We start from the raw sequence: 14,446 nt of genomic DNA, 5'->3' as shown, positions 1-14,446 counted from the left end.
GTGAATCCCTGTTGGACTGGACTCGACCCCCACCTGTCGTGTGAGCAACGCCCTTGTCCACAAGGAGCCACAGTGGGAATCACCATCAAATGGGAGCCCACAGTATCGTCATGACCAAGTCATCCTTCCGAGGGAAGCTCAGTATCGGCAGCATTTGCATCTCAGACAGCAGGTCAGGGTGCACCGGAGAAAGAGGCATTTACCCCCAAGACAGACAAAACCACCAACTGTAGTGCCTGCAGTGGACCCCTCACCCCCGGGCAGTATGTAGCTGGCTCTCCCCTCGCTCAGGAGGGCAGGTCAGTCATATCATTTTACAGTGACAGCCCAGAGGGCTGTGGTATTGAAGAAGTGTGATGTCGTGAGCCTTTGTGAGTGTCATTTCTGTGTGTGGCCGAGTGACCGCATGAATCAGCCCTTCTGTCAGCTGTGTGCAGAGTAGCCTGGCTTCGGTTTTTAGCTGTTTCCTTTCCTCTGACATCTCAAATCAGACCTGTTTCTGTGTGACCAAACTCAGGTGGTTCAAAAGCCACGCCTATGTCAGGGGTAGGGTGGGATGCCCTGTGTCGGGGGAGAATTCTGGGAGCAGCGCCGTGGGGCCATGCTGCCATCACTCTGTGACACCTGCTCTCATGTTATGTGAAACCCTGGTGTTTTAATGTAAGTGAAAATCATGAACACTGACAAGTATGTCATGGTCAGGTACACAAATGGGCAAATATAAAATCTTCAATGAAAGAATCCCAAAAATAGAAAAATAAAACTTGAGACAGTAATTTCGGCGAAGCCACTGTCTCAGCTCTTTCATCTTAGAAACTGGTGACTTGTTTTACCCATTTATCATTTTGAGGCAGGAATTGCCACATTAATTATTTTGACATTGCCCCTTTGAGATCCATGTTGTGGCACCATGGCAAAGGAATGGACTCATAAAAAGTGTGGGTGACTTTGACTTTACATGAACTATTGGTATATTTTAGACTCTGCAGAAGAAAGCAACATACGAGTATGAGCCATTTGGTATATGCAGGAATGACATTTCCCAGAATCCTTAGCTGTTAAAAATGACTTTAATTTAAAACAATTTCGATTGGTTAAATTTATGACCAAGGTGGACCTTAGAAAGATCAAATTAGTGACTCATCAGTTTAATGAGCTCTAACATAAATTTCCCTTGGTTTTCTTAAGACGTGTCAGTTGCTTATTAACCTCTGCCGAAGAAGACGTTGCCTGCGGCCGCAATTACTAAGAGTGTAAGCCAAGAGGCCTTTGGTCCCGTCAGACTTAGAAAATCACTTCATTGAAACAGAAAAGTGAGCATCCTCCTTGCCAGCAGAATGGAGGGGAAAATGAGGTCTTCTGTTGTCCAATGGAGACCTCAGTTTTTGCTTTATTGGGAAAAAGCTTCGCAGCCATGTTACACAAAGACTTTGATCTTACATAACAAAATAATGATCAATTTATCTGAGACACGAGCTTTATTGTGAATAGCTGTGTGAATTAAATCAATAGTAACAGTCACAGTCAGCCTCACATCTTGAAGGTCATACAGTGAAAGAGAAAGATGGCCAATCTGGTGATGCGAGGAAAGAGCGGAGGGGTGCAGTCACACACTGCATGCTTCGGCTTGTCCCAGGTGTTCCCACACTGAACCGACAGTGTCAACTCTGCCATCTAAATGTGTGGGGACTTTGAAAGAGTTTGGGTCCCAGTGGGCTGTGTGGAGCTGTCCTGCTGACGTGGAGCCCACCAGCTTCCCAGCCACACGTTCGCTCTGGTTTGGGTCCTCTCACTCTTGTCACACGGACACATGATTCCTTGTCAGGCATAGGAAGTTTTCCACCTGTGCCTTGAACCGAACACAGATACATCTGAGCTTCTCCTTTGTCCTTTAGCTTTGGCAGCTGAAGAGACGGATGTGCTTTCTCAAAAGTTCTTGGGTCGACAGTCCCCAAAATGCAGGCCACTGGTGGCAGTTTTTCTTGAAGGGAAGGAGAAGGTTTTGTGACAAACAGCTTTGGGACAGCTGAAGATGAAATTAAGTAACCTCAGATCCTTCCTCATAAAATACACAAAAGATAAACTTAGATGAATCACAGACCTAAAAGTCTATACTAAAACTTCCAGAGTGAAGCTTCTAGAAGAAAGTATTAAAGAATATCTTCATGGGGCTGGCCGAGTGGCACTTTGGTTAGGAGTTGGCTTGGGAGCATGAGCTCTGAGCAGCAGGGCCCCGGTTCAAATCCCACATGAGGGCCAGTGACACTGCACCCTCTACAGCTAAGATGGTGAACAATAACTTGACCTGGAGCTGGGCAGCTGTGAGTCGCCGGTGATGAAGTAGGGTGCAGTGGGGCTGGCCGGCAGCTGGCGTGAGCTTTCGTGAGCTGCCATGAGCCGCCGTGAGTGGACGTCCAATGGCCGGCAAGTGACTGCCTCACCCAGGAAGAGCGCAATGATAATATCAACATGGGCCAGTGAAGCAACGTCCTCCACAACTAGACTGAAGAACAAAAGGACAGCAACTTGTCTGTTCCCCTTCCCTGATTCCCCAATACAATCTTTAAAACAAAACAAACAAATAAACAAAAAAGAATATGTTCATGACTTCGGAATATACAAAGATCTCTTAGAACATCAGAAGCACTAACCATACAAGAAAAACATGATTGAACTTCACTGAAGTTAAAATTAATTTTATCAGCATATTTAAGAAGACGAATAGGAAAATTACAGACTGGAGAAATATATTTGTAATAATATATCAGGAAAATATAATATTAAAAACTACAAATGAACAATAGAAAACCTAATAGAAAATGGACAAAAGGCTTGAGTGGACACGTTGCAAAAGAAGATATTGACTAATAAGTGTGTGACATGGTGCTCAATCCATCATTCATGAGGAAAATCCTCATTTAAGCTACATGGCGTGTTTGTGTCAGCAGCACGTTCTACAATTAGAACATCTGGGTGAGTTAGCACGGCCTGTGTAAGAGGGACACACACCCGCTAGTGGTCCTCATTTTGCATAATTCCCAAAGGCCCTTCATGGGTCAGCTGCCAGGACAGGACACGAGTCAGGGCTCAGTGTGTGGTGCCCAAAGCTGAAGTTGTGATTTTCACTAGAGAAGAATCACGTGTTCATTCCATTTGTCACCGTGATGGTTTGGGGAGTGATGCCAGCTTCTTAGGAAGTTCAGTGCGTTCTCCCCCATGAGCAGCAAGCGTGTCTGGAAGTGTGCTCGGAACATACGTCCACAGACAGTTGTATGAGAAGCTTTACAGCAGCTTTTTCACGGCAGCCACAGACTGGGAATAAGGCAGACGGTTAGTGGTCACAGGACAAAGGTGGTGATGACACAGACAGTGGGCACTTGTCAGAACTTAAAGGGACAAGCAACCACTCAATGGACTCCAAGGGTGGTGTGCTCAGCGACAGCAGCTGATGCAAAGGAACACACAGCGTGCTGCGCCATTTACATGAAGCCCAGGACAGGTTGAGCTAACCTTTCTGTGGTGTGAACAGCCGGCAGGTCAGAGCCTTGGGGTATGTGGTCAGCTCACCTAGGTTTATGTACCATTTGGAGTGGTGTCCCGTGTTCGTACACTTGTCAAAATTCACCTAGCCAGACACATGAGATCTGCGCCTTTCACTGTGTGTACGTTAGACCTCCATCAATATGCTGAAAAGATCGCTGTTCATACAAAGCTCTACTAGGAGGGCCAGAGAGTGTGGCACAGGGCCCTTCAGGTGGGGCACTGCATGAAGTTCAGCTGCTGGCGTGGGTCCGTGGTGAGCCCCCGTCACCCATGTCTGCAGGGCCTGTCCCTGTGACCTCCACAGAAGGAAGCCGCCCCTGGCCCCTCCAACATCCAGCACAGCAGATGTGCCCACTGCCAGTCACGTGTGTCTGTTTCATACATTACTGCTGAGAACATCTGCATAAACTCAAGGAGGTGTGTGCGGATCCTCGGTCATCCTAACACCACAGCATGCGAGGCACGAGCTGAGTGTTAGCGTGTGCCGTGCGGTGTGCATCTGCACATCTACAGCTGAGCTTCAAATGTGCCTGTTCAGAGAGTACTTAGCCCCACCTGACACGCTACTCTTCCACCAACGAGAAAAACGATGTCCGTACAATCATGTCAGGTGCCCACATGTAAGACTTTTATTACACCACTGGACTTAAGGTTAATCCTGTCTTCTGATTAATGTAATTTGCAGTTTCAAACATGTTTTTCTTCATTTCTGGTCAGTTTGGGTTGGAATGAATAGCTTCGCTTTTTCGCTGGTCGTTTCTGCAACTATTTGATGATCTTTAGTAACTCGGGCATTTCTGTGCACAAAGGATCTCATTCAAGGAGATTCCACTTGCACTCTGTGGCAGAGGGAGGATTTGGTTAATCGTGCGCTCCTAACATGCGTTTTGCCTTCTCAGATTCCTGACCCTTAGGGTTTTGAAATCTGGAAACACCTGCAAATGATCTGTTCCCTGTGGCCTGTATGGAGGCAGTGGGCAATTTCACTCCAGAGACTGTGTTGAGTCCCCCACTCTCTGGGTTAGGAAATGAGTTCCCAGTCATTCAGGGTTTTTTTTTGGATACTACCCAGAGCCACTATAACAAAGTTTAAAATTTTAAATAATTTCGCGAGAACAGTGCCTTACTTTTGTTTCAATTAACATTTGGGATTCATGGAATCATGAAGGAAATTATTCAAACCATTGCATTCAGCTTGAAGAGCTGCAGTGAAAGTCCTGGCGCCTCCGGCACACACACCTTTGCAGCCTGTCCTGCTCCATTTTGAGCCCAGCCTCAGTGTCCCAGAGACAAAGGACACAATTACCATGGGGGACGGGGGGCGTCACTTACATCTGGGACCACTGGTTTTTTTATAGACTCGCCCGCACGTTGACTGGTGGTGGTCGTTCAGTCTGGCTTTGTCACCAAGTTAAGACTCCTATTTTACTGCTGTTGTTGTCACCTCTGGGGTGCCTTGGTAATGTGAGGGTAGGGAGCGAGGCTGGGCAAGGCCATGCGCACAAGTGATGGCACCAATTCAGGTGCCCGTGGGATGACGTCTGTGTTTCTGGGGATATGTGGGAAAGACACCTAACACCTGGGAAAACATTGTATCAGAGGAGCTAGTCTGAGTTGCTGCTTTCTGGAGCTTTCCTGCCAGGCCGATGTAGGTAACTGAATACGGGTGGAGGTGGATACAAAAACCACGGAGGATGAGGCGGAAATGGAAGGAGGCGTCTCTGGGGACAGCAGCCATGAGGATTGGCACAGGATGCTGAGCTAAGCATGCCAGAGCCCGACGTTCAGTTCCTCTGTGCTGCAAACGTCCTCTGACTGCCTCCTTGTAAATCATTTTGTGTGAGGAGGGCTGGACCCTGAGCTCAGCTGGACCCCGAGCTCAGCTGGACCCCGAGCTCAGCTGGACCCCGAGCTTAGCTGGACCCCGAGCTTAGCTGGAAAGCCTCCAGGATCCCTGTAACAGGAAGCTTGGAGGCCATTTCAGTGAGGGACACTCGCCTTCATAATTCGTGCTCCCCACTGCTCTCAGGAAAGAAAAACCACTTCAAGAAAGCCACCACAAAATTAAACTACCCAGTGACCTTACGTGTTAAAAACATCTCTCAGGTCTGTGTGTCCATGGCCAGTCATCTATTACTCGCTTCTGTTGCTCTGTGGATATGTTGACATCTTTCTAAGATTTTTTTAGCCTTTAGTGGTACAGTGATTGATTTTAACGATTTCCATATTTGACATTGTTTTTGATCTTCTTTTTACTTTGTTCCCTGCTTGTCGCACTGTCCTCCCTCCCCTTTCCTCTTCATCCCATTTTTAATTGTTGGGTTGTTTTGTTTCTGTGTCTGTCACGTGTCGTCTGTTCTTGGTTTCTGTCGGTCTGGTGTTCTCTCCTCTCTTCTTTTCCCCACTTCCTGCTGCTGTAGCCCCACAGGCTGTGGAAGCTGGCTGAGCAGGTAGGGACCCCTCTTCCCCACACCACCGACCTGTCAGCTCCTGGCGGTGGGACAGGCTGGGACTCGAGTGCAGGGACTGACTGGGCATATTACAGACCCCGTGTCAAGGGGGCTGACACCCAGGGAGCCATCACCTCTACAAGCGCTGCGCTTCCTGATTGTATAGGACTGGCGGTTTCTCCGTCAGTTTGGGGCATTTTACCTTGTTCTCCACTTGCAGTGGCCTGTTTTTTTATTTGCTTATTTGTCAATTGGTCTTCTGGTTATGCGTTTCTTTCGCATTACTCAGAACATCAAACTCCTCCTCCACTCAGCACTAGCCTGTAACAGCTCCACCGAGCAGCCGCAGGTCAGACAGGACGTTCTCTGCATTGTACCATGGCGGCCAGTGGCTCCTCTGTCACGATGGACAGGTACCAGGGTTACTTAGTAACACAGTATGTCTTAACGACAGCGACTTTATTTGTGTCTTTTTCTTATATTTAAATGTGCCTTTGGTCCAAGATTAAGATTCTCTCCTAAAGAATTTTTGTGTAGTTCTTCAAGTAAATTCTGAGGGGCTCCCTTATTTGTTTGGCAACTTTGTTCTAGGTTCCATCTTTTTCTATCCAAAGTATTGCATTGCCTTCCCAAGAAATGTACATAGAACTTTGGTTTGTATTGTAGCCTTAATGACAATCAGAGCTCATTGGCCAGAAGTCAACTCAGCATACACTTTGAAGGGATTCATGGTGCAGGATAAGATTCCTGGGCCCCTGGGTTAAGTGGGAAGTCAGATGGCTCAGAGCACAGAGTGCCGCCGGCTGACGAGCGGTACACATACCACCTCCCTGGCCCCATCCCAGACGAAAATAACCTCCCTCAGCTGGAGGAAAACCAAGACACAAGTAGAGCCAAAAGGAACAAGATAATTATCTTTTATCTCTTCTTTCTGAGCCTGTCAGTTCATATCACGTGTCCCTTTCAATATCTTGAGCTCTAGGTATTTTGGGATGCCTGTAGTAACATTTCTCAGCAAATGAAGCTTCATATCCATGACAACCTGCTTTTGCCCAGCAAATGTGGTCTCAGCAGAGTCAGCCTTCTTGTGTTTGGCAAGACATGTGACATGCCTCCTTCCTTCCTTATTTTTATACACGAGATGAACAACAGTGCTGTGTGAGAGCCTAGTATTATCCCAATGAGTTCCTCGAGGATTGTGGGTTAGCAAACTGAAGGTTAGCGGAGAGGTGTGGTTTTGGTGCATTTAGGTTTGTTCAGTTTCACGTTTCACCAAAGAAATGCTCACGAGCTAGTAGGCAGCAGACCCAGGCTCCTCCCACCCACAAGTGAGCTAACCTCCCTTTGTCCTTGCTTGCAGGGGACCTCGGGACCTGATCCAACCACTGTCTATGTTGACATGAGAGCCCTGAGACATGACAGGTATGACGCGCTTGTGACTTTCCCTTGGTGGCCGGGCGTGCAGGTCCCATGGAGAAGGGGGGCTGTTGCCCATAAGTGGAGCAGTGGAGCTGGCTTAAGTCACACTCTTGCCAACTCAGTTTTGTTCACATACCGCTCGCTGGGCCAAGCGAGTTTTCTTTTGAGATGCAAGTGAAAATTGTCACCATAGCCAGGTGCCACCAGAGTCGTTTTTCTAAGTTTCATGGGAGCACTTGGCTCTTTTCCTTGGCCATTTCAGGGAAGTGCCACTTGGCACCTCATAAAATACCAACGTATTTCTTTACAAGAATTGAAATTTTTTGCCCAGATGTTTCCATGAAAGTTGCCTTCCTATGCAGCTTCCTAGGCCGCCCTGAGCGAGAATGAAGGTGCCGGCAGGTGCTTGTGAGCCCCTGGGGGATGGGAGGGGTGCGGTAGGAGTGAGAAGACTGCCTGGACCAGGAGGACCTGTCAGAATGCTCGAGCGGCAAGAGAGAATTTTATGTTTCTCTCTAGACTTTCCCCGTTAGCTCGTTTCTGTTTGGGAATTATGCAGATGTCCGTTCGCTGTTTATATGACGTGGCTGATGGTGGCAGCGGGCCCCAGTATGGGTGTCTTCTGTCATAAATCACTAGTGGTGCTCCATAAGCGTGCTGCGTTGGTCGGTCCCACACTGCCTGCTCCGTGTTTTGGTATGTGCTCACCCACCAACATGTGTCGTGGGAAGAGGGAGTGAGACTGGGAGACCAGCCCCGGCCTGACCGAGCAGATAGCCTGAGTGTGTTCTCCTGGGGCACTTAGTGCCACATTGCAAGTGTGTTGGGGGCCAGGTCGTGGAAGCTGACGAGGGTGCAGTTGGACTGTACCTGCTCTCCCCAGCCCCCACTCACACCAGGTGTTCCTGGCAGGCTGCTTGTGCTGCCAACAGACCCCTAGTCACATCTGAGTGGCACGATTTAGGGAGATGATATTGCTGGCATCGGGGGCAGGAGCCAGGGACAGAGCTAAGCGTTCTGTGGTGCCCAGGACAATACATGACCAAATAAGTATCAGTGTTGCTGACTGATAAACCCTTCATACGCTGCTCGTGTCACACGCAGAGGTGGCCTGGCCCTTGTAGCTCACATTTTAGACGCTGCTGTTCAAAAGGGAATCGCAGGTTAGAGCCTGTGTGGTGGGAGCCCCTCCTGGGAGGCTGCCCCCGTCCCCCTCAAGACATCACCAGCTGCATCGTCCAAGTCCCCTCTGGACTGTTTTCAAAAATCCAAAACTTAGCTTTGAAGAGATTAAGAAACTGGCTCTAGGGGCGCACAAATTTCCAGATGGAACTTCTAGGCTTCACTCCCTATAAAATTATTTGAAAATAACGTAACTTCAAAAAGCAAGCACTAGCTCATCAGAGACCCAGTATGAGTGACATTCACGCAATTCTGCCTGTTTTCTGGTCCTCAAAACAGGTGAAGAACCAGCACTCTAAGGCCTCTGGGTGAGGACCGCTGCCCTTTGGGACACAAGAGGGCACAATGCACATTCAAACGACTTACCGTATTTCCCCATGTATAAGACATACCCTTTTTTGAAAAACTTGGGGTCTAAAAACTGGGTGTGTCTTATACAGTGGTTGTAGATTTTTTCACTTGCATTTTCCACTTTTTCGCGCTTGTTGTCTTTGCGCTCATTGTTTCGCACTTGTTACCAGTATATTAGGTTACCTTTTGCCATGTTCTGCCCAGAAATGGCTCAGAAGAGATTTTCGTGTAGTGCTGAATTCAAGTTAAAAGCAATCCAGTTTGCAAAAGTGAATGGAAATCGTGCTGCTGAACGTAATTTTGGTCCTCCTCCAACTGAGAAAACAATCCGAGACTGGCTATGGTTGGGAGTTTTGACAGTGATGAGGAGTTGTGTGAGTTTTATGATGAATAAAATGAGTTCAATAACTTTATGTAATACATTTTTTTTTCAAATTTTGGGCCCCAAAATTCTGGTGCGTCTTACACATGGGAGCGTCTTATACATGAGGAAATACGGTATCACAATTACAAACAGCAGTCACGGCTGCATCCACGGTCCTGGCATGGTCCTGGCATGTCGGGGTGGCTGGGACCAGGGGTGAGGGTTTGCCCTCTTGGAAAAGGACAACGACCTCTGGGCATCCTATCTAACAATTTTCAGACCCACCCCTTTGACTGTTTTCACTGTGGCAAATCTCATATCGAGAAAAGGTGGGATTTGGGGAAAGTGAAATAAAATCGGAACCAGTACAGTGTGGCAGTAAAGTGGCAAAATTTCAACACCAGACCCGTATCTGTTCTAGAAAGAGTCGTCTCCCGAGTCCTAGAAACTTCTTGGTAACGTACGGACTCCTCCAGTTTGGCAAGTCCATAGTCCTCCTAAGTGACAATTTTGTCCTAATTTGTGAAATAGCTTCTAATACATTCTTCTCCCTAACAGGGTCACCTCAAGCAGCTTTGTGATCTGGAAGTTGCTGTGCAGTTGGGTATTACTAAAGATAACCATCGGGAGTGGCACTGGTCATTACAGTTAATGGCAATGTTGATTAGTGTCGGAGTGGCCTGACAGGTGCCAGCACGGGTCAGACAGCCCCATGTGCCCGGTCCCAGCCACTCACAGAAAGAAAGCCTTCAGAACTATGCCCGTACCTCGTTTGTGGGCTCAATCACCCCACTGCAGTCACACTGTCCCAGCCTCGTGTTCTCTGCCCCACATTGGAGGTCATACGTGCTGGGGATTGAGGGGAGCACGTCAGACACCAGAAATGTTTGCATGGGCCTCCCTCTTCCTCTGTCCCCAGAGCTTCACCCCAAGGCACTCCCACAGTCCCTGCCTCCTGCCTGGCCCTCGCCTTCACCCTCTTACTGTCACTTTTTTCCTCAAAGACCTGTAATTGCAGGTTCCATCCTGGGCCTTTCTGAGCCTGTCTTTCTGACTGGCCGTGGCCCTGCTTGTCCTGCCCTGTCTGTCCTACTTGAGAAAGTGGTGGAGAACCTCAGAGGTGCCTCCTGTCCCTCACCAGCCACCGTCCACACCATGGCCTGGTGCCACTCCTGATTCTGCCCCTCTCTCCACTCTTGAAGTTCTTGTTCTTTGAAGGGCAGCTCAAACACTGTCTCCTGAATAGTCCCCGGTGAGCAGACCACCCAGCATGGAGTTCCCAGCATCACTTCTGAGGTTATGAACACGTGTCAAATGTGCCTTATGCTGCACCCAATGTGATGTAGAGGCTCGCAGGTCCAGCCAGTCAGAGTTCAGCTCTCTCTCCTCTGGTCCTTGGACAAGCTCTGTGACCTTAGGTCCCCTCTACTCAGAGTGAAACCAGCCCCAAGGGACAGATGAGGTATGAGCATGGGTAGAAGCTGTCACTGGGAGCAGGTGGGTGAGAGGACTATCCCCCCATGGTGAGGTTGTGTTGTCCCTGTGGAAACTTCGCATGTCCGTCCTCTGCCGCCTGGTGCTGGCCCCACAGAGGGTACTCAGCTGGGGAAGGAGAAACAGAAGAGCCTTTTAAGATAGTGACCCTCTCTCTTTCTTGTAACTATTTCCATAAAAAAATAAAAGGGGGGCTGTTCATCTTCCTAACTTGAGATTATAGGTGACCTCACTTTACTGTACTTCACAGGAGTTGTGTTTTTTACAAACTGAAAGGAAGACCCCCCCCCCACCTTCAGCAGCATAAAGATCATGCTCGCTTTCCTGCAGTCTCCCCCTTCCCATGGTCAGCCCTCTCCTTCCCACAATCCTCCTCTTCCCACAGTCCTTGCCATCCCATGGTTGGTCCTCCCCTTCCTGTGGTCCTCCCCTTCCTGTGGTCAGTCCCCTCTTCCCATGGTCTGTCCTCCCCTTTTCGTGGTTGGTCCTTGTCTTCCCATCGTCCGTCCTCCCTCCCCTTCCCACGGTTGGTCCTCCCCTTCCTGTGGTGCTCCCCTTCCCACAGTCCTTGCCTTCCCATGGTCGGTCTTTGTCTTCCCGTGGTTGATCCTCCCCTCTCCTTCCCATGGTTGGTCCTCCCCTTCCCACAGTCCTCACCTTCCCATGGCCAGTCCTTGTCTTCCCGTGGTCGATCCTCCCCTCCCTGCAGTCGGTCCTCACCTTTCTGTGGTTCTCCCTTCCTGAAGCCCTCCCTTTCCCACAGCCCTCTCCTTCCTGCTGTCCTCACCTTCCCATGGTCCATCCTCCCCTTCCTGCGGTCCTCCCCTTCCTGGGGTCCTCCCCTTCCCATGGTCCTCGCCTTCCTGTGGCCCTTCTCTTCCCATGGTTGGTCCTCGCTTTCCTGCAGTCGGTCCTTGCTTTCCGATGGTCCTTGCCTTCCTGCACTCGTCTAGAGCAGAACTGCTGATGTGTTGAGCTCCATCTTGTAACATTCAGTTACAGGATCAATTTTTGTTCCGATAGCTTAAAGCACATTCACCTGGGAGCCCCAGGGCACCTGACCAAATGTCACTTAATTAACCTAGAGAAGGTTAATATGTCAATACAAGCGTGCACTCTCCCTGAGAAAGATTGTATCTGCGCGTGCATGTGAGATGCTTGTCCTCCTGCTTCTGAATCGATTTAGTTCCTCCATGCACAATGGGAAGATGATGAAACTGCTGTGACACTATGTGAAAGTGACTGCTAGTTTTTAAAATAGTCTTTATAATGAGTTCATTTAAGACAAATTTGCAGTGTCTCAATCATTTTCAATTTGATCCTTCCTTAAGCACTTGAATTTTGTGACAGAAAAGAAAAAACTTTTTTTTCATCATTTAAAGAAACAGTTTAGGGGTTAAATCTTGTCATCGCAATGTTGGCACAAAGGCTGGCATGGAAGCTTTCATGACTTCCTTCCTCCCTCTAACTGAAGTCATAATTGAAGCCTCAGAAAATTATGGATATCACTTACTTTCTGGTCAGTGGTTGGCCAAAGATCATGGAACAAAAGTGCAGGGGATACTGATTAGCCAGCAGGGGAGGGCAGGGACACGCAACTGGCCAAGTCACTATGCAATAGTGTGTCGTGTGTGTGTGTGTGTGTGTGTGTGTGTGTGTGTGTGTGTGTGTGTGTGTGTGTGTGTGTGTGTGAGAGAGAGAGAGAGAGAGAGAGAGTGTTCATGTGAGAAGGTTTGCTGGGAGGGTGCTTGAGTGTCTGCCTCACCTCCTGTCGGTTCGTCACAATTGTCTTAGCAGACATGGGGCAGGATCTTCAGTGGGGTTTGCACAGTCACCGTGACAAAGCCCCAAGTGACATCGGATTGTCAGCCTTAGTGTTCTTCACTTATCAATTTAAAGCTAAGGACAATTGCATAATTGTTTTGTATGTGGCTGTTATATGTCAGTCAATCTATCATTAGAAAGTGAAAATCATTTTAAAAGAATCCTAGATCCTTTGAAGTCAAGCATCTGTTTGCTTAGGCAAATGCATTCTTCTGGAGAACTTCTCATGGAGAAAGAGCTGACGGCCCTGTCAGACGTGAGCCCGCTGTCTGCCCAGGGCTTATGTGGAGACTCCTCCATGAGCAGAAGGGGACCAAGCCTGGGGCTGGCGTGACAGCGTTGCGGGTGATGGTCTGCTTGTTCCTCACCTGGCTTTGTTCATGTCTGCATCTGGAGCTTACAGGCAGCTTTTCCCTTCACCTCGCTCTTCCCCCGCATTTCACAGGAGAGCTACAAGCTAAAAAGCGGCATGCCGATATTTTAAGTGCATTCTCTTTCATTATTGACTGCTGGAGTGTTCAATAGTGTTCAATTAAAAAAAATAGTGTTCAATTCTGAGGACAAAGAATTAACCTCAGAAACAAGACCCAGGGGGTCACGTGGACCAATGGGCCTCCAGACAGTATCCCATGGGGGCACAGCACCCTGTGTCGCAGCCCCACTGAGAACTTGGTCTAGTCACCAGGAAACATCAGAGAACCCAAGTGACAGCTAGTGATTTCTAAATTCTTAAAATTGTGGTGAATAGGGGTGACTGGTTAGCTCAGTTGGTTAGAGTGTGGTGCTGTTAACACCAAGTTGCCCGTTCGATCCCACATGGGCCACGGAGCTGCACCCTCCTTAAAAGAGTCAACTAGGGCTGGCCAAGTGGCGTGTTGGTTAAGAGTTGGCTTGGGACGCCAGCTCTGAGCAGCAGGGCCCCGGTTCGGATCCCATATTAGGGCCAGTGGTGCTGTGCCCTCTACAACTAAGATGGTGAACAACAGCTTGACCTGGAGCTGGGCTGCCGTGAGTCGCCGGCAACAGCGTGGGCTGCAGTGGGGCTGGTTGGCAGGTGGTGTGTGTTTTCATGAGCTGCCGTGAGCCGCCCTGAGCAGCCGTCCAATGGCCGGTGACTGATCTGCCTCACCCGGGAAGAGCACAATGATAATACCAACATGGGCCAGTGAAGCGACGTCCTCCACAACTAGACTGAAGAACAAAAGGACAGCAACTTGTCTGTTCCCCTTCCCTGATTCCCCAACGCTGTTCCCCTCCCCCAATTCCCCAATAAAATCTTTGAAAAAAAAAAGAAGAGTCAACTATGCCATTGTATTGGGTTGTTGGAAAAGTCATGACGCATTTTCACAACGAAAAACAAAAAATACATCATGACTTTTCCCACAACACAGTAGCATGAAAGCAATGTATAACCAATGACCCCGGCTGTTCCCCAATTTTTAAAAAAAGGAAAGAAAAACTTATTTTAAAAAATGATGGTGGATACACATATCAGTGACATTAAGTACATTCATTTATGTGCAACCATCACCAACATCATTTCCAGAACTTCCCATCTTCTCTAACTGAAGCTCTGTCCCCATTGAACACTAACTCCCCGTCCCTTTCTCCTCCCCTGGCACCCACCCTTCTACTTTCTGTCTCTGTGATTTTTATCCTCTAAGTACCAAAGAGAAGTGTCTGTCCTTTCGTGGTTGGCCTATTTCACTCAGCATAATGTCTTCAAGGGCCCTCTATACTGTAGTACGTTGCAGAATTCTCCTTTGCCAGGCTGAGGAATATTCCATGGAGCGTACACATCACATTTTGTTATCCAGTC

The 14,446-nt window shown here is 48.5% G+C and overlaps 1 protein-coding gene across 1 annotated transcript in view; it reads left to right on the top strand.

The window, feature by feature from the left end:
- Nucleotides 1–14,446, top strand: part of DIP2C (DIP2 acetate--CoA ligase C (putative)) — a 136,753-nt gene that overhangs the window by 109,748 nt on the left and 12,559 nt on the right. The window contains exon 31 of the mRNA XM_019631543.1: nt 7,354–7,415. Coding sequence (XP_019487088.1) covers nt 7,354–7,415 — 62 coding nt within the window. The remainder of the gene's footprint in view (nt 1–7,353; nt 7,416–14,446) is intronic.

This window comes from Hipposideros armiger, unplaced genomic scaffold (genome assembly GCF_001890085.2).
Source record: "Hipposideros armiger isolate ML-2016 unplaced genomic scaffold, ASM189008v1 scaffold_1004, whole genome shotgun sequence".
Taxonomy (NCBI): Eukaryota; Metazoa; Chordata; class Mammalia; order Chiroptera; family Hipposideridae; genus Hipposideros; species Hipposideros armiger.
The sequence above is the reverse complement of the archived record's forward strand: the minus strand, read 5'-3'. Positions and strand labels throughout refer to the sequence as shown.